At 40.9% G+C, this 19417-nt stretch overlaps 5 protein-coding genes and 1 pseudogene across 5 annotated transcripts; 3 read left to right on the plus strand and 3 right to left on the minus strand.

The window, feature by feature from the left end:
• Nucleotides 1-2323: 2323 nt before the first annotated feature.
• Nucleotides 2324-4048, minus strand: LOC140936831 (uncharacterized; annotated as a pseudogene).
• Nucleotides 4049-10081: 6033 nt separating this feature from the next.
• LOC140947816 (histone H2B, gonadal-like) lies at nt 10082-10850 on the minus strand. Its single transcript, XM_073397020.1, has one exon. It carries the CDS (start codon nt 10843-10845, stop codon nt 10474-10476), a length of 372 nt encoding a protein of 123 aa, XP_073253121.1. The 5' UTR covers nt 10846-10850; the 3' UTR covers nt 10082-10473.
• Nucleotides 10851-11132: 282 nt separating this feature from the next.
• Nucleotides 11133-11548, plus strand: LOC140936841 (histone H2A-like). Its single transcript, XM_073386344.1, has one exon. It carries the CDS (start codon nt 11147-11149, stop codon nt 11525-11527), a length of 381 nt encoding a protein of 126 aa, XP_073242445.1. The 5' UTR covers nt 11133-11146; the 3' UTR covers nt 11528-11548.
• A 744-nt stretch (nt 11549-12292) lies between these two features.
• On the minus strand, nt 12293-12604 carry LOC140927639 (histone H4). The gene has a single exon (XM_073377318.1). It carries the CDS (start codon nt 12602-12604, stop codon nt 12293-12295), a length of 312 nt encoding a protein of 103 aa, XP_073233419.1.
• A 440-nt stretch (nt 12605-13044) lies between these two features.
• On the plus strand, nt 13045-13599 carry LOC140947847 (histone H3). The gene has a single exon (XM_073397050.1). It carries the CDS (start codon nt 13108-13110, stop codon nt 13516-13518), a length of 411 nt encoding a protein of 136 aa, XP_073253151.1. The 5' UTR covers nt 13045-13107; the 3' UTR covers nt 13519-13599.
• Nucleotides 13600-15433: 1834 nt separating this feature from the next.
• LOC140947835 (histone H1.0-B-like) lies at nt 15434-16165 on the plus strand. Its single transcript, XM_073397041.1, has one exon. It carries the CDS (start codon nt 15496-15498, stop codon nt 16063-16065), a length of 570 nt encoding a protein of 189 aa, XP_073253142.1. The 5' UTR covers nt 15434-15495; the 3' UTR covers nt 16066-16165.
• Nucleotides 16166-19417: the final 3252 nt, after the last annotated feature.

Raw genomic sequence — 19417 nt, forward strand, 5'->3', positions numbered from 1 at the left:
GAGTTGAGTTCTTTGTAACAGATCCGAAATTTGTGATGAATTCCATTATTTGTTGACATGTACCCACCCATCACTTTCTCATATAAGGGGTATCTTCTTGGAGAGCCTACACTCGATAAACGGTAATTTTACGAATATGTCTTGCAAGGCACTATTTTTATATATCATGTCTATGTGCGATGAAAACATTATAAATCTCAGTGCCTCTTACATTGAAAATATTCTAAATTGTTGTAAATCCGAACTCTAATCTGAAACTTTCTTACCATACGAGTAGAGTAGAAGCCGTACATAGCCAAGTAATTTTTCTTTTATGATAATATTCAATTGTTCCTTTCTTTCTTACTTAACTTTTATTTTACTTTTTTTTTTCATTTGTTATTGTTTTGGTACTGAAATCTTCATGTCGAAGATAAAGTCAATAAAGTTGTTGTTGTTATTAAAGTACGTACGAAAACATTGTAGCACATGAAAAATAAGCGGCAGAGGTTTTGTTTGTCCAGTTTCTGCCGTATTGATAGGATTAGCGGGCCCATGAAGGATTCAAAGATGATTTGGCATTCATCCGTTACACATTTTAAATCTTTTAAGTGCAATCTCTGCGTCTTAAAGTATTCTGTGTCTCTCAAAAATGCGTGAGCCAGATACAATGCATTGCTCGTACTATCTTCTGTTTCGGTTCCTTTGTGCTGAGTGGGGATGTCTCTTACTTCCTAACGTGGTTAACAGATAAACCGATACCCGATAATAATCAATAGTAACCGATATCAATCATAGATGAATATCGATTTGCAATATTAATCGATAGGAATCGATAAAGAACCACTTATGCCAACAAATGGCATCGACCTGGAGGATTCGATGCCCGTGTATATGTTGAGGTAAATTTTTTTTTTCTTTTTTTTCAACTGTATTAGCATACATTAACGTACCCAAAAACAAAAGAAAAAGAAAAATCACCTGAGATAAATAATTAACTACAACATGAACCACTGCAAGGAAAGAAATGTAAGATCTTTTGGTATCATAGGTGTTGCTCCGCCAAAAGGCATCGTCATGTTCAGAATGTTCACTTCAAGATTATTAATTAACAATTATTCGCCGAAGGCGAAGTTAATATTATTCAACAATATTAACTTCGCCTTTCGTCTCGGGGATATTCAACAATATTAACTGAGCCTGAGGCGAATAATTGTTTAAGTATAATTGGAAACTGAACAACAGAGAAATCGCCGATCAACACTTTAAAATTTGCTGTTTAATTCTCAATAAGCCTCAAGCACATGCGCTATGTGGGGGGTCTCACGAACGAGCAAATGATCACATGATAAACATTTCAAACGGACTTCGTTGATTTCGTGTCAAAGTTTCAAACAAGCGGAAAACAGTCATAAAGACCGCTCAGTTGTTCCTCGATTTGCTGGAAAACAGCTCTTTACAAAAACAAAGTCAAAGGAAATAGCTGCAAGGGCTAACAATTACTTGTTGAATATTGAACGTGAAAGAACATCCATGAAAGCTGCCCGATCGTAGAATTGTACTTGGGTTTACGCCGTTGGCAATGAAGACGTTTTGTTCGTCTTGAATGGTGGAAATGCTGGTTGCTGTTGTTGGAACAGCTACTACTTCAGCTTGAGTGCTTGGGACTGCTTTGGTTGACCCTTCATCTACCGTTAACTGTTTATTTTTTCTGCTTTTTCAACGCGCGCTTTGTCGGGTTTCTAGTTGAAGTTTTCTCCGGACCGAGTCGGTGTTTTCCCTTTTCGGCCCTGACTCTCTTTTCAGGTCTGTTCACTGTGCCCCTGATGAGAATGACAGACCTTCTGAGCAGACTAAAAATTTTTAAATTAACATCAGTCTATGTTCCTGTCTATATTAGTGAGCTCACTAGAACTTACCCGTAATAACAGTGTAACATAGCTATTTATTTATTTAGTTCTCGTACCATAGCTAAATGAGTATTTACCACTTACTTAATGCTATACATTCTTATTAAAAATAACACGTATTTGTGGCTATTTTTCCCGCAGCTACATGTAGTTTACGCTCAATGAACTAATCGGTGGTCATTGAACTACTGGTGTGGTTATTGATCTGTTGTGTACTTATTGAACTGCTGTGTGTCGCCCCATGTAAGGTAATCCAAGAGAGTCTTGGATTCCGGATTCCACGCTGTGGATTCCGGATTCCATGCCTGTGGATTCCGGATTCCACATCCGTGGATTCCGGATTCCATAAGTGGCTGGATTCCAGATTTTAAAATTCTATTTTCTGGTTTTCAACGTTTCCTTTGTACTTTGTTTTCACCAAAAAAGGTTGTTCTTTTTTTACCCGAAGTGTACATTGTCTTATATAAAATATAAGTATAAAATATAATTCTTGGCCTTACCCGAGAGGATTATGAATATAGGAGCGGTTTCTGAAGTCCACTGAGTCCACATCGTTGAAGAAATACTAACGAGGAAGGGCTATTCTTATTTTCATAATAACAACGGCGTCAACAATAACAAAAGAGGTACACATTGCCAAAATTAGTGCTTTTCAGGTTCAAACATAATTCGTCTCCGAATTGTTTAATTGCCACACAGAAATGTAAAACTTCAGTTACAGCTTACCAACAAATAGCGTGAAGATAGTCCAATTACTATACTACAAGCTACGCAGGCAACGGAAACGTTTATCTTAGAATAAACCGTGTCGTTCTCCGTCCTGATAAACTAACTCCCGGCAGTCTTATCGGGAGGGATACTTCTCCCTCATCCTCTGCAGTTGGTGGTGCAGTTTCATTCTCATTGTCATCATCATCACCGTAGTCCCCATTAGCAATTCGACAGAGCCTGTTATCCTCCTCTGTTGTTAAAATGATGTCTGATCCATCGGAAGAAAAGTCGAGTACTCGGGTTAGAATGCACTTGGGGGAATTCCCATTACAGACATCACCGGAGGTGTATGTTAGTGAATCACTTGTTTGGTTTAGCCACTTTAGGGATACTCTGCACAAAATTTCCACCATTCACTTCTATTTGTACATCCTCCAGAAGAACTGCTAGCCAGAAGGGTGAGATCTCTCTTCTACGGTTGTGTCTTACTGCCAATATGTCGTCTTTCTGGTAAATGGTTTGCACCCGTACAGCCGTACTCCGCAATGCCACATTAGCATCCACAACTTGGCAGGCTGTTGTTACGTCTTCGCTTTCCTCTAATGAGGCTGTGATGGTAGTGGGATACATACTAAGGGCATAAGGAAGGGTGCCAGTTAGCTCTTTCCTTTTTGAGCGGACATTTTCCTGTCTTACGCCTCTTCCATACTCCTTAGCAAATTCTCGCATCACAGTTTCTCGCCTTGTGTCTTCTTCTTTGCTACCTGTTCCTTCAGTGATTGCTGACAGCTTGTTTGGTCGCGTCTTGATGTTTGGGGGTTCACCTTTGATAATTTTCTCCGTATAATATGAAGTGGGCCCAGTGAAATATGAGAAATCCTTCTGGTAAATGCGCAGCATATCGTCTTCCACGCAGCGCGCTCTTCTGTAAGCGTAGTTAGCCACTGTAGGCATGTCGTGGTCTGCTCGCATTCCTTTGAAATAGCATTCCACGCCCAAAGTTGTCATACTTTCGAAACAGATCCTGTCCAGAAGGTGACTATACCCAATCTCCGTTAGCGTGTTGGTAAGGCTGGTCAGCGATTCTAGCACTATGAGGAAGGACTGTCGGGTGCATCGAGGTATGGTCATGTCGGGACCGTTGGTATTTCGCTTGCCCGTCCTCTCCAGGGCTTCCTGTTCGTGGTTAGAGAGAAATGCAACCAACTCCTCGACAGATTTCACATGATCTTCAAATGTACGTGGTAGGTCTTCTTCTTTGGCTTTCTTGTCGAGTCGGAACACGTTTGCATATTGGGCCATCTTACTTTGCTGGGGGATCAGTCCCTTTGCTGACGTCAACATTCTTATTGCTACGTTACCGGTATCGCATACGAAAACAGTGTTTCGATATACGCATAAAGCAGTAGGCTTGTTCCATCGACTTTGGACACCATCACGATGGCCTGCAGTTTCTCCACACACTTTCGTTAGGGTTTCTTTACCCCCAAGCATCTCTTCTTCCTTCAAACTGAACAGTGCGTGTTCTTTGCTGGAGGACAAGAACACGGTTCCACCATCTGTCACTGCAATACCCATGAGGCCTGGAATATTCGAAATTGTTCTCAGTTTCAATCGTCCTCTCACTTGACAAAGATGAATACATGAACCATTCCCGTCTCCAGCTAACAAGTATTGCTCGTCACGTGTTAAGGCTAATGAAGTTAATAAACTAGATCGATCAAAACAAAACAATTCATTTAACTGGCCGACGCAGTTAGTTTCCTCATCGTCTACAACACCAGAAATTGAAAAAATCTTGCCAAGACCAACGTCTGACACAAACAGTTCAACGCTACCCTTCGCAGACGCACATATGGCAAATGGTGACACCAGATCCGGTACATTACCTTCAGAAATAAGGGAAAGATCGTGTACATGGACTTTACGGATACGTCTACCGGCGCAATCTTCTTCCTCACTTTGGCTTTCTTCGACGCTCCCTTGTACAATCTGGGAAGCGTGACAGAAAAGCGTTCGCAAATTGACTACTCTAACTCTTCCCTTTCCTTGGTCACAAACGTACAGCTTCCCGCTCTCTTTCACCGCAATACCAGCTGGGTTTCTAAATCTGGCCTTGTTGCCATATCCATTAGTGTGCCCGGGCTCACCACCACCAGCGATTAATGTGACATTTGCTGGACAGTGCATGTCAACCATGAAGACTGCATGGAGACGTCTATCGGTAATAAACAGCCTGCTATGCTTTGGGGAGAACGCCAATCCTACCGGGTAGCTTAAAAGAGAGGCCCCTTTCTTTTTCCAGTGCTTTAATTCCAGTTCTGGAACTAATGTTGTGCTCACTCTTTCATCTAGAATGGAATCTTGAATCGCTTTCCGGTGAATCTCCACTGCTGTTTCTACATCCATCCGAACTGCTTTCAATGAAACTGATTTCTTGATGTCTTCGTATTCTTTACGTAGCACCAAAAGCAGCCTTACATTCACTAGGTATCCATCAATGTCAATCCAATGCCTAAACTCTGCAGAACGTACTGACTTGATGTTGTGTGGGCAGTCAGGAATAGGGACTTGATAGGGGTACTTCGCCCTGTCTGCTAGCATGGAATTCATAAAGATCTTTTGCTTGGGATCGCAGTCAGTGGCCCAAACCAAGAGGAACAGTCTTGTGCATACTTTATCTTCTCTCATGCACAAACTACAAGGGCGAAGAAGACCTTTTCAAGCAATTTCCGGAGCTCTACGGTGAAGTAAATTCGATAATTTACTTTGGATTCACTTTGGTATGTTCGTTTCATTGATCAAATGCTCTATTTAACAGGACAACTTGGATTAATATTAATCGGATTAATATTAATCCTAATGATTATTATAATCCAGTAATAGATTATTATAATCCAGTAATAGATTATTATAATCCATTACTGAGGTTTGAGCCGTGCCTTGATCAATTAGGATTACTATTAATCTTATGTAGGATTAATATTAATCAGATTAATATTAATCCTAATATTAGATCCAGTAATAGATTATTATAATCCATAACTGAGCTTTGAGCCGTACCTTAAACGATTAGGATTAATATTAATCTGATAAATATAATCCCACATAGCTCCAATTTGTACAAGTCTCTCAATAAAGAAAATATTCTATTCTAACCACGACGAATTTGCTACTTGTGCTAGTAGTTTGTGAACAAAACTCTTAATTACATTCAGTCAATAACCGCACTCCTTATTATACGTTATTATTTTTTAGTAGCAGAAGTCGGCAGTTGTCTCAGCTCTGCTGGTAATACAGTTGCAACTGAATTTTTTGCAGGGATGATTATTACTAATAATAATCTAATCCTTCCAATTTTTGCCGTGCCTTAATCTATTACTGGATTATAATAATCTATTGCTGGATTATAATAATCTATTACTGGATTATAATAATCTATTACCGGATTATAATAACCATATTATAATCTATTATTATTATAATCCACGGATTAATATTAATCCGTGTTGTCCTGATTTAATTAGCATGTCTGTAAATGGTATGGAAACGCTGTCACCTTCGAATATAATTTTGATCACAGAAACGCTTCAGTAAGTGTTCGCACAACCACCGCTTTTTGAGCAGAAAACACGAATAGAACAAACAACGACAACTCCACAGACCTTGAACTTTTCTTTTCTTTCTCCGCTTTTCTCTCTTTCTTTCTTGGACTCCTGTACATAAATTTGCAAGATAGTTAGCTCATAATTCTGAACATGATAGAAACAGACAGATATAGCTGCTCGAAGTTTTAGATTACTGTTTCACACATTCTGATCTATTCAAAACCACGCAGCCAAAACATTTCCATCACAAAGTCACAAACACCGAATTTATAGACGTACGTACCTTTCCGACTCATGCTTTTTCTTGTGCTTCCCCATGCTGACAAAGATTGATAACGATCGATTGAGAAAAAAATTCAAAGTGATCTCTCGAGATGTCTGATTTCGACTGATTGAATCTGGACTGAATGAAAGACACCACGTCGACACCACGTGCAGCATGTCATTCTTTGAGTGACACTGATGACATGTGCCTGAAAGAAGCCAGTAACTGCAACCACCGCGACTACTGATACTACGGCCAAGAATAAGGATACTTTATATTATTATTCTTTTGACGTTACCTGAAATCCAAAAATTAGTTCCAATTGCGCCCAAACAGGAAATGAATCTAAACCTCCGACTCCAAAAGCGCAACGGGGAAAAAAATCGAAAGGGTGTCTTATAAAGAGCGATAATATACAGTAATATGAATCACTCCCTGGGATTCTGTCACGTCATTATAATGTGCCATTGTTTCAAATTGATATCCGATATGTCAAAATGACAAGGGATGTTCCTGCGAGTGAAACACGCGTGAACATGCCTGTTGCGCGTCCTTGCGACATGAGATTTTCACGCAACAGTCGCTAAAGGAAAAGAAGAGGCCCTGGAACCATTACAACAGAGTGGATTCCAGCAACCTGGATTCTGGATTACAATGCTTGGATTCCGGATTCCATTAGCTGGATTCCGGATTCCAAAGCCGTGGATTCCGGATTCCACAGACCAAAATTACCTGGATTCCGGATTCCGGATTACCTTACATGGGGCGATGTGTGGTTATTGAACTAACAAAAACAAAAACTTTCGATACTTGCTTCGCTTTTATGGCCAGTCACTGCTTTAATTTGCCGTGTCTCCACGTTCACTGAAGAAAGAACGGTGACTGTTGTGGCCCTGAGAGAGTGGTTCGTGAAATATGGCTGGATCCCGGCTCTCTGGGTCATGTTCTTTAGCATATTTTCCAGCGTGTTGTGGGCTAAAACCTTCCTCTCGAACCAGATGCTATCCTCTTCTGGACTGAACCTTACACTTGCATCCTTGGGCCGCTGGAATAACGCATCCACCTCTGGATTCAGATGGGAAAGGTACGCTTTAATCGTCTTAACCGGGCATCTTTTGGAACCGGGGCATGAGAATATTTTCCCATCTCCGTGATGTTCACTGTCATCAATGCCGCCCGTGTGATTTTTAGTGGAGAGCACTGCGCCTGGTTCTGCTTTATTTCGCTCAAAAAATTCTTCAGCTGTGGCTGTCACCGTCAGACGGAGCATAGATTTCTTCATTAAACTTTGATTTTCTCTCCCTCTTTTACCGAGATAGAGAGAAACGTAAAACCATGTAGTTTGCAGCAAAGCGAGAGGATTTTTTGTTTCCGCACACGCCAATTCTCTTACCTCAAACAGCTTTTGCACAACTTCTGCTGTTAAGTAGACTACGAGTAGTCCCCATTTTTCCTCAGGGATAGTAGAGTGAGCGAAACGCGAGCGGGCGTAAAAATCACCCCACGCGAGAAAAGGCGACACGCGGCGAGGAGAGAGAAAAATTTCTCTCTCCACGCCGCGTGTCGCCTTTTCTCGCGTGGGTGATTTTCACGCGCGCCCGCGTTTCGCTCGCTCTACTATCCCTGAGGAAAAATGGGGACTACTCGTAGTCTAGCTGTTAAGGGATTTTTGTAAACCGTACCGGCAATTTTCCCTGTACTGGCAAGGTGCTTAAGGTAGGAATTTAAAGCTTTATTTGCCTCGTTAAATTGAATTGTGTAGCATAGATAACGATCTAGGGCTGCCCTGATAGACAACAGACTTGTCTTCTTGTAATGACTTCCGTCTTGCTTTCTTGCTGATAAGTAAAACTTTGAGAGACAGTTGTTCATTTCTGTCACTTCCATGGACTCAAACTCAGTTGTGAATTCAGCTTGTTGTGCAAACCATTCTGAGAAAAAAAAATTAAACAGCAAGTTCAGCTTTTGTTATCGATCTTTGACAGTTTGTTAAGTTTCCAAATAAAATAGTAAGACAAGCGGAAGAAGTTGACTTACCTTTGAACAGTCTTACACCATACTTCGTAGCATTTTGTGTTGATTTCGGGACCGCGTTAACCTTTATTTCTCTGATTTCCTCGTCCGAAACGTTTGCAAAACGTTTGTTTTGGTCCTATATTCACCGCGCTAGGCGGTGAATATAGCATCATATGCCGAACCGCTCAACCAATCAGATGGCAGAAAACTCTTTGTTCAGCTTTCCATTTATACTAACGTTTGATATTGTTCAGATTGCAGAGAAACAACTATTTTTGAGCCAAGACTCTGTAGTTCAGTTTTCTTATGTTCTCCGTAAATGAGCAATTCAAATGTGGTCAATTAATATGGACTATGTCGGTTTCACTACATCAGCGACAAACACCCTCAATTTCGTCGATCTGAGACACATAAAGCAACATTGGGTCGAGAAACCAACCCTCACGGACAATTTTTCGGTCCTCAAAAAGCGCAAGAATAATTTTGCCCTATCTACGAAATACTGTTTATACAGGAACCCAACCCCGGGGAGTACCCCTAGTACCCCGCTCGGTTCTCCAAATCCTGACCCTATTTCAGACCAAAAAATGTAATTTTCCGCACCCGTTTTCAGACCAGAACTTTAAAATCCATACCCGTTTTCAGACCTGACCTTTAGGCAGAAATTATGTTATCATTCCTTAGATTATGGCGCAAACAAAAAAAATTCTTCAAATCCATTTCGAATTTACACATTTCTCTTTCTTTCTTACTCTCTTTGGAATTGAAACGATAAATACGTTCATACACCGTCCCGTAGTTCCCCCAAAAACCATACCCGTTTTCGGACCAAAACGGGCCAAAAACTTTACCCGATGGGGTGTCACATACCTATATAGCTTATATAAGGGAGTACGAGTACCCCCCCCCCCCCCGCCCCCGGGCGTTGAACGAGAAATCAGATTCAGTCGCGCGAAGCTTCTCTATATTGGTGATTGGTACATTTGGATAATAATTAAGCACGCACGAGTGCTATCTATTTTATTCAAACCTTTAGAGGGTGTCCGTATTAAAGAGGAGTCCGTGTTAAGCGGCTTGAATTTAGAGAAAATGTAAGGGCCTTCTTACCCCAGGGATAAAGCAAACTGTCCGTAATAATTAGGTGTAACTGCGGTTGTCAACACAGCGGGGTTTGACTGTAAAGATGTTAGAAACATCGAAACGTTGAATTACATGCTTTAGTTTAATTTTTCTTGTTAAATGCTTTAAAAAGCAACTAATCATCCGATCTCATATAAAAAATGTGTGAAAAAAGGGGGGACTAAATCCCCCTCGGCCCAACCACCAGTCCGTGTTTCCTGAACAAAAGCTAAGGACGATAAGCCATGGAATGGAGCAGCGCAATTTATAGGTAAGGATAAGATGTGATTGAGAAGATTTAAATCTTAAAGTTAGGGAATGAAACCTTAAGTCAGACACCCAGATTCACGTGAGACGCAGTTTAACGCGAGGCGTGAGAGCCGAAAAGGTGACTGACACACAACAAACTCTCCCCTCACCCCTAGGAAAACGCTATACAAGACTTCGGTGTATACACAGTGTCACGCGGCGAGTAAATTTTATAAGCTTACCATACCATTACAAATATAGCATTTTCGAATTATTTCTAAAAGTTGTGTCATCCTTTGCTGTGATATTTTAAAATTACTGAAATTCTTAAAGATTTGCTTATCACCGATTTAGAATCACTAAGTGATTGATTTGAGTAGAGTTTGAAAACTGTTCGTTATGGTTATTCGTCGCTTAGAGGAGCCAGCTTTTGGACAAGGGGTTTTATTTTTATCACGAGCGCTCGACGGACTTTTAAGAGAAAATAGAGAGTCAGTGAACAGGCTACTAGGGGCGGGAATTAGGATAATATTATTGAATTTGGTCATGAATTTTATGACATTTGGTGGCTCCTAAAAGAGCCGTTTTGTTTTGGCGGTAAACTCACAAAGTGAGTTTACTTGCTGCTGGTGTACTTGGTCACAGCTTTGGTTCCTTCACTGACAGCGTGTTTTGCCAGTTCACCGGGCAAAAGCAGCCTGATGGCGGTCTGGATCTCGCGAGAACTGATGGTTGATTTCTTGTTGTAGTGGGCAAGGCGGGAAGCTTCGGTGGCGATGCGCTCAAAGATGTCGTTCACAAACGAGTTCATGATGCCCATGGCTTTGCTGGAGATGCCAGTGTCAGGGTGAACTTGCTTCAACACCTTGTAGATGTAGATGGCATAGCTTTCCTTTCTCTTTCCCCTCCTCTTCTTCTTTCCATCAGATGGGGCCTTTGCCTTTCCAGCTCTCTTCTCGCCTTTCTTTCCTGCAACTTTGGGTGCCATGTCTGTCGATCAGAATGGAAGTGAATGCACTGAGATGACCCAGATTCTATTTATATGAAAACCATTAGGGGATCAATTAACATACGGATCGAAATCGTTAAGTTTTAATTGGTTGCTCTATTTCAAGGTCAATATGCTTCCTGCATACATCATCATATTTCGTTAGACACTTAAAATTGTTAAGTCTGATTGGTGCGATTCGATCCCATTCAAATTTTACCGCGCGTATAAACTCTAAGGTTTGTAACTTCAATTCATTCACTCGCACATTATCGAGCTATTAAACGTTTGTTTTGAAAACATGTCTGGTCGCGGTAAAGGAAAGGCAAAGGGCACCAAGTCCAAAAGCCGATCATCCCGAGCAGGACTTCAGTTCCCTGTTGGACGTATCCACCGTCTTCTTCGCAAAGGCAACTATGCTGAGCGTGTTGGCGCCGGTGCCCCAGTCTACTTGGCTGCAGTGCTTGAGTATTTGAGCGCCGAGATCCTCGAGTTGGCGGGCAATGCTGCTCGTGACAACAAGAAGACTAGAATCATTCCCCGTCACCTTCAGCTTGCTGTCCGCAACGACGAAGAGTTGAACAAACTGCTTGCCGGTGTCACCATCGCTCAAGGAGGTGTTCTGCCCAACATCCAGGCTGTTCTTCTGCCCAAGAAGACCGAGAAGAAACCAAAAGCCTAAACAGTCCTACGCGGCGTTAAAACAAACGGCTCCTTTAGGAGCCACCACATAATAAAAGTCATGACCATGAAGAGACAAATATAACCAATTTGTAGATTTTTTTCTTCTTTGAATAAGTCAGTGAAGCCAGAAAGTAACCCCTGATTCAGCTTGCATGATAATCCTTATAACTTACGGTTAAAAATCCATTGCTCAAAAGAGAAAGCTTTTATGGCTTAACTGGGTGTTCCGTTCTACAGAAGAATTAACCAAATAAATTTTCTCGGCCGAGTTTAGGCGTTGATTAGTGCGTGGTGTGTCGGGTACTTTACTCCCCGGCAGAAGGCGAAAATAAAATTCCCACGAAACGGCAACATTTTGACATTTTAGGTGAACTATGAATAAGATCACTAAAATATGTGAGATAAATATAAATATTAAAGTTCGAAAATGATGTGCATCTAATGGTGGTGGGTTTTCCGAACTGTTTACATCAAATGCAAATTTGTTCAGTTTATAACGACGCCGGCGCGCAGTTTGCTTCATGCCTCAACGAGCGTCCGTTATACAGTTGATTGCTTTGGGGCAAGAATGCATGTTTGCTAGAACCTCTACAACATCGTACAAAAATAGAAAATAGTATTACTGACAGTCCTTTTTTCAACGGAAACCCCACGCGCGCTGTACATTTTAAAATACGAGAGTAATATCACTTTATTGGCTATGACTTTTAAAGATTTGGTGGCTCCTAAAAGAGCCGTTTGTTTGGGTGGGTAACGCAAAGATCTAACCGCCAAATCCGTACAGAGTACGTCCTTGACGTTTGAGAGCGTACACCACATCCATGGCTGTCACAGTCTTGCGTTTGGCGTGCTCGGTGTAGGTAACAGCATCACGGATCACATTCTCCAAGAAAACTTTGAGAACACCACGAGTCTCTTCGTAGATGAGGCCAGAGATTCGCTTCACACCGCCACGGCGAGCAAGACGACGGATAGCTGGCTTGGTGATGCCTTGGATGTTGTCACGAAGAATTTTTCGGTGACGCTTTGCGCCTCCTTTTCCTAGACCTTTGCCTCCTTTACCGCGACCAGACATCTTGATGATCTTTCGTGAAACAGAATAATGACTCAAAAATTGAGAATTATTCTTTTTATACCACAAACAATGACCTCACGGGAAACAGGCTAAAAGAAGTGTAATTAGTTGTTCGCTATTGGTGGATAGAAACAAAAGAGCCATGAGGTCAAGATAATCATTACCATCATATTGCCTCACCAAACAAGACCGAACATGTTAGAGGAGCAAAAAATTGGCATTATCACTAAGAAACGTGCAACTTAACTCCTCAACGGATTTTATGATGATATTTTCTAACAACTAAGAACGAAAGCTAACAAATATTTGTTTCCCACGAATGAAAAAACCTTAAGTGGCATGCTGGATCGAAGTGCAAGCCGAGATCAATTTCATTTTTAGTAGCAGTCTCGGTTATCCAATGAAATTGCATAGTTTGTAACCAATCAGGAAATAGCGCGCTAAGAATAAAATATTATGGATTACTGTCGAAAAATTATTCGTTGACTTTTGAGTTAGCAGGAATGGCACGTACAAAGCAAACTGCCCGTAAATCAACTGGTGGAAAAGCTCCACGAAAACAGCTCGCCACAAAGGCAGCTCGTAAGAGCGCGCCTGCCACTGGAGGAGTCAAGAAACCTCATCGTTACAGGCCTGGTACAGTGGCTCTTCGTGAAATCCGTCGTTACCAGAAGTCCACTGAGCTGCTAATCCGCAAGCTGCCCTTTCAGCGTCTTGTGCGAGAAATCGCTCAAGACTTCAAGACCGATCTGCGTTTCCAGAGCTCTGCTGTGATGGCTCTTCAAGAAGCAAGCGAGGCTTATCTCGTTGGTCTGTTTGAAGACACCAACTTGTGCGCCATCCACGCCAAGCGTGTCACCATCATGCCCAAGGACATACAGTTGGCCCGCAGAATCCGCGGAGAGCGTGCATAAGTGCATTGCTTCCAATACTTACAACACAAACGGCTCCTTTAGGAGCCACCACATCAATAAAAGCAATAACCAACAGAAATGTCTTTTGTGTCCTTCCATGTTTCCACTCCTTTAGATACAAAAGCTCTGGCGCGTCGAAGGTCTAAAATTTTCTCTCTCATAACGAGCCAAACCGTTTTCGCAGCTCCAAGAAGGAGTAAGATATTTTTGTAACAAGAATTATTAAGTAAGGAACTTAGAAGGCAGAGATCAACGAAAATGATACAAATATTTTATCGGCTTAACTTGGTAACACATGATGCGAAAAAGCTACTTTACCTATTTTTGTTCCCATGCACATGAATTCTCCCTATTGAACGCGCGATTTATTTAGTTTTATGCGCATAAAATTTGTTAGTGAATCAAATCTGTAAAAAAAACTACAAAGTTGTCAGAATATTCTCAGGAAAAACTTATCCATAACGAAAACAGAAACCACAGGCTCTTTCTTTAAAAAAAAAAAGAGCGCTTTAAAAGAGCGATTTAAAAATCTCTACCGTGTACCGCCGCCAACTCCTCAGAAAATAGGGACTTTAAGATTCAACTACGCGACGGCAACGAGAAGGTCGTTCAAAAAGTGAATTTGCGTTCTTTCGGTCTTGATAGCGATTGTTCCTGCCCACTTACTTTGTCAAATCTAGGCGAACCGTCCCGAAGCTGAATTTCAAGGGATCATATTCAAGCTCAGAAAGAGAAATAAAATTTCGCCGTAGCTTGTTTACGTCCTCCATAAAAAGCAAAATTAGGCATTTTCACGTCGTAGTCGCGCAAAAACAGGAAAGAAATGTACAAAAAAGCGTAATGCACATGCAAAGTTGTTGTTTTCTTTTTTAAACCAATTGTTTTTTTGACGTTTTGTTGCCATCGCGTCGTTGAATCTTAAAGTCCCTAATATGATCATAACATGGTTCAATAAATAAAAAATGTTCAAATCATAAAAGTAAATCAGAAGGAAGGTTAACCTTATCTCCATGACTAAAAACTGACCTTTCAGTTTTAACAATATTTTAAAAGCCGACTGCCGCTCATTTTTTGAAACACAAAATGGTTCCAACATACATGTAATACGAACATCTACATTCACTGTCTACTAACATAAGGTCCTTCAACCTAGATCGCTGCATCTACCAGTGGAAGAAAATTTTGATATACTTTAGATAAATGCACATCGAACCGTCGGTGATTTTGCTAGTGACTAACTAAAAAAATTACTGACAGTTAATCAGATCTCGAAAATCTTGACCGCCTGCCGACCATTTAGACACTCAGGCTGACTTTCAACAATTTATGAAGTTTGGTCTTGTTGAAATGCTCTCAAACGTGGTCCTGTTTATCGGCAAATAGTTAAAACGTTCAGACGAAAATGAAATTCACTGGGTTTTGATAAGTACCAGCTCATCGTACTCCGGGATCGTAATGGCCTTCTCTCCACTTCTCTCCCTTGCGAATGGATGCGAGCGACTCTGTCCTTGTTAAGAAGACGAAAGAGAGTTAAAACCCAGTTAAATGAGAGATACTGTGAAGATTACAGCAAGAGACTTGAAGTGTAGCAGTTCTCCTATCTCCCAAATGTTTCAACAGAGAAAAAAGGTCGCAGGCGCAACAGTTATACGACGTAAAAGATAAAAATGTTTCAAAATTCACTGAAGGGGAAGGATAAAAGGTCGTTTATTATTTCCAATACTTGCCTTACCTCGCACTTATTTGTGGAAATCAGTTCTTCAAAGACTTAACTCGCAATTTTTTAATTTTAGAAGCGACTAATTTTTGTGTTACAACACTTTATTTGACAAAACCCACAGAAAACTAGCACAGAAGAATCGGGCGCCATGTTCGTTTGCTGTCTCCTCAGTGGTCCGCATACAAGTAATTTACATCAGCTAACAGCATCCGAGGCATCAGTTCTTTCGTATCCGAAGGTATCGTTCAAACTCCATCATGTCTGAAGCAGCACAAGCGAAGTCACCGGCTAAGAAGAAGTCATCTAAGCCTAAAAAGCCAGCTGATCACCCCCCATACAGTGAGATGATCAAAGCTGCTATTGTAGCTCTGAAAGAGCGAGGCGGATCTTCGCGCCAAGCCATCGAGAAGTACATCAAAGCCAACTACAAGGTTGGCGAGGTCGGCCCACACTTGAAGACGGCTCTCAAGAGAGGAGTTGCTGGTGGAAAGTTAGTACACACCAAAGGAGTTGGCGCTTCTGGCTCCTTCAAGGTGCCCAAGGAGGAAAAGAAGGCTCCGAAGAAACCGGCGAAGAAGCCAAAGAAGCCCGCCGCCAAGAAGGTAGCAAAGAAACCAGCGGCTAAAAAGCCAGCGGCGAAGAAACCAGCGGCTAAGAAGAAGCCAGCCAAGAAAACAGCAGTTAAAAAGCCCAGTAAGAAATCATCACCAAAGAAGACTGCAGCAAAGAAACCAGCCGCGCAGAAAGCTGCAGCAAAAAAGACAAAGAAGCCTGCAGCAAAAAAGCCCGCCAAGAAAACTGCCGCCAAAAAAACCGCCAAGAAGTAAAGTGGGACACCTCTTTACAAACAAACGGCTCTTTTAGGAGCCACCACATAAGCAAAAGCAATAACCAAGTATTTTTACATTCTCCATGTCACTGTGTTCGGGGTCTGGGGAGGGGAGGGGGGGTGGGGTATCCTGTTCCCGCATTTCCGCTCCTTTTTCACGAAAATACCGCATCCCGCACTCCTATTCATCGCTTTCCCGAATCCCGTTTTTTGTTTCCAAAACACATAAGTTAAAAAAGACTTATTGCTGCAAAAGATTAAAACGTAAGACGTAGATTAGCCGTTTCAATTGATATTTTTATTACGAAACGGGGGAGGGGGGAGAGAAAGCGGCAGAAATGAAGCGGGAGAAAGGATATATCGATGGGTGAGTACTTACTACAGCTACCACACTTACTAAGCTACAACTACTTCACTTACCACAGCTAGTACACTTACTACGGCCACTACACTTACTACACTTACTTCACTTGGTAGTGATCACGACATGAGTGTGGTGCGGGACAATATACGATGTTTTACATCAGTTTCACATCAAAGGATAGGAGAGGAGAGGAGGTACCACTCAAAGCTCGCCTGGTTGTTTGGCATTTGCCGTTAGAACGTACGATTTCCCGATTTACCGACTGAGGAGCAAAAAATATCCCGCATCCTAAGCCCAAATTTCGGTGAATACCGCTTCCCAGGTAACAGTCAGATCCCATTTCCCATTAAGATTTTTTGAGTCTACCCGAATCCCGCACCGTATTTTGGCCAAATCCCTGATCCCGAAAATACCCTTCCAGACATCCCTGTGTTCAGAGCTTTTGCGTGCAACGCAAAAAAAGGAGAAAATCAAGGAGTCATTTTCCTTGTGACATTGAAATTAAAATATATCCTCGCATCGTTGATTTTCCTGTACCTAAAAAACGGAATTTGACAAAGTTAATGTTTCCAGCCCCTATATCATGATGTGGAACACAGTTAATGAAAGCTGGCTCCTTGTAAAATACCTTGTAAAGATAAAAAAGGTCATAGTGAAATTTTTATTAAGAACCTCCCTAAGCTGGGCTAATTCCCTGGTGGGATTCCCTCAGATTCCAAGTGACAGGAGTGTACCAGAACTGGTAGTCTTGACCCAGTGTCCCAGATCTCCCTTGGCCAACTTCTCAATGCAAACCTGGGTGAGATGTGGTAACGAGATTAAAGGTAAAGGTTAAATAATGGAGGCAAAATCAAAACCCTCCAAAATCCCGGAGCCAAATATAACCCCTACCCCACCAAAAAAATTCCCCTATGAATTTTGCAGCCTGTGAATTGACAACAGCAAAGGGGATTCCCTTTAATGATAAATCCAGGTGTGTGATGAACACAATGGCTAAGTCCTCGATTAAATGGATACATGTTGCGACACTTCAGAAGTATGATATAACTTGCTTTATAAAACATTTGGTTTGAAATACATAGATAATATTACAAGGTCACGCGGTGAGATGAAATTTCTCTTCAAGCATTGAAAAATATTTTTCAATACGAGAAGAGAAAAATTCGTATCTCCAAGTGGTCGTGTAATGTTCTATTTTTTATAGAAACATCAATCACACACCACACCATTTCACATTAATATTTTTTGCTGTGAAAGGTACAATTTATTATGTAGCCATAGCATTTAAGGTGGTCTTTCACATGAAAATAACATATTATCTTCACTTTTGAAGACATCATATGATTGAGCAAAAGCTCACCTGGCATTTCATTTGTGTGTAATGTGTTAAAATAACTATTATAATTATATAGAAACAACTACAAAACAAGTTTGGTTATTAAAACTAGCATAACTATGATAAGAGGTATGCTGCAGTAGTACAATTGGCACTTTATCTATGAATCTCCCCCATTTAAATCAAGCCACACAAATGTATACTGGAATGGAAAATATGAAACCTAAAAAGCCCTTTATCATACCTGTCACTTGGAATCCTGAGTTCTGCACCTGGGGTACCAATCCACAAAATAATAATTCCCCCTCCCTCCTCCCCCTGGTCAAAGGTACGTTGAACAAACCAGGTCTGTCATTTTCATTGGGAGTATTCCTCCACAGGAGGGGTGCTTATAAAGTTTTTCCCCGAATAAAACAGGAAGAAGGAGTAGATAGATTATGATGGGTATACTTAAAGAGTTTCAGGCTCATGGTAAGACTGATAATTTTAAACTCAGACCTGTATGTCTTAAAATCAGTCTTTTTTGAAGAGATCTTGAAATCATCTTATAGCAGTCTACAGAACTGTCATTAAAATTTCAATTTGCTAGGCTAATAATACAAGTAGGTGGGGAATCAAACATCTATGGATTTTGTTTGGTTGTATTTTTCTTCAGTATTTTCCTACAAAAGCTAAGGCAGGGGTAACATTCATAATAGCCGGGAAAATCCCCGGCCCCTGTCACTATGACAGCCGTGAGTCTAAAATGATCATTCCTGAGCCAGCAGGGCAGACAATTTAGGCTGGTATGAAATGTGAAAAGAATAATCTGTCCATTTTTTTGTTTGTTTCAGAATCTGGGAAGTGGTTATTTGATAGCGAGGAATCAAAATTTCACACAACTATAGCAATATTAGGTGATAATTAAGAAAAAGTTATGATCATGAGATGAAGGGAGAAGTTTGATTCCGGGCTGAGTGAAGAACTGTTGGGACGCTAACTAAGTCAATGTGTTAGATACATTAATAAATGGCTGGCACTTACCATGATATCCTGTGCAAAGGTAAAGTTTAGTGGTCAGTATATTTTTTCTCATGACTTGTACCCTCTGTGCTGTTCGATCATTCTCTTCATATTTAGAAAACTGCAAGACAATTATAGAAAGTTAGAAAATATTATTTCTGATACAAGGGTAGACAGTCATCACTGAGATAAAACAAAGCTGAAAAGATATCAAGTAATTATATTGAAGGAAAAGCAAAATTGGCCGAGTTTTTCAGCAGTTGGATTAATGCCGAATCCACCGCACTTCCATCTTGGTCACTACATTAACGAAGAAATGTAGAAATGCTATTTAGGTTAATTACTATTAAATAATTATTATTTTTGGTCATTACCTTGATCCCAATGTTTTAAAGCAATTATGCAAAAAAACTGTGAAACAGTTCCTTTAATCTATTATATACTAAGTGGTGTAGGTGGTGGTGGTGGTGGTATTTCTGTTTTCTGAAAAAAAGGGCTTATCAAAAATGGTCCTGGGTTTTTACTTATTCTCTGATTTTTTTTTCCACTGGCTTTCAGTAACCAGTCATGGCCTGGTTCCTCGAATGATGGTTAAGTTTCAGCCAGGATTAAGCCAAATTTTAAGCACGGTTTTCTTGTCTAAGAACA

The sequence above is a fragment of the Porites lutea genome, chromosome 1 (genome assembly GCF_958299795.1).
Source record: "Porites lutea chromosome 1, jaPorLute2.1, whole genome shotgun sequence".
Taxonomy (NCBI): Eukaryota; Metazoa; Cnidaria; class Anthozoa; order Scleractinia; family Poritidae; genus Porites; species Porites lutea.

Coding starts and splice junctions, on each gene's coding strand:
- LOC140947816 (XM_073397020.1), bottom strand. CDS start 10,845: ATGGCACCCAAAGTTGCAGGAAAGAAAGGCGAGAAGAGAGCTGGAAAG.
- LOC140947847 (XM_073397050.1), top strand. CDS start 13,108: ATGGCACGTACAAAGCAAACTGCCCGTAAATCAACTGGTGGAAAAGCT.
- LOC140936841 (XM_073386344.1), top strand. CDS start 11,147: ATGTCTGGTCGCGGTAAAGGAAAGGCAAAGGGCACCAAGTCCAAAAGC.
- LOC140927639 (XM_073377318.1), bottom strand. CDS start 12,604: ATGTCTGGTCGCGGTAAAGGAGGCAAAGGTCTAGGAAAAGGAGGCGCA.
- LOC140947835 (XM_073397041.1), top strand. CDS start 15,496: ATGTCTGAAGCAGCACAAGCGAAGTCACCGGCTAAGAAGAAGTCATCT.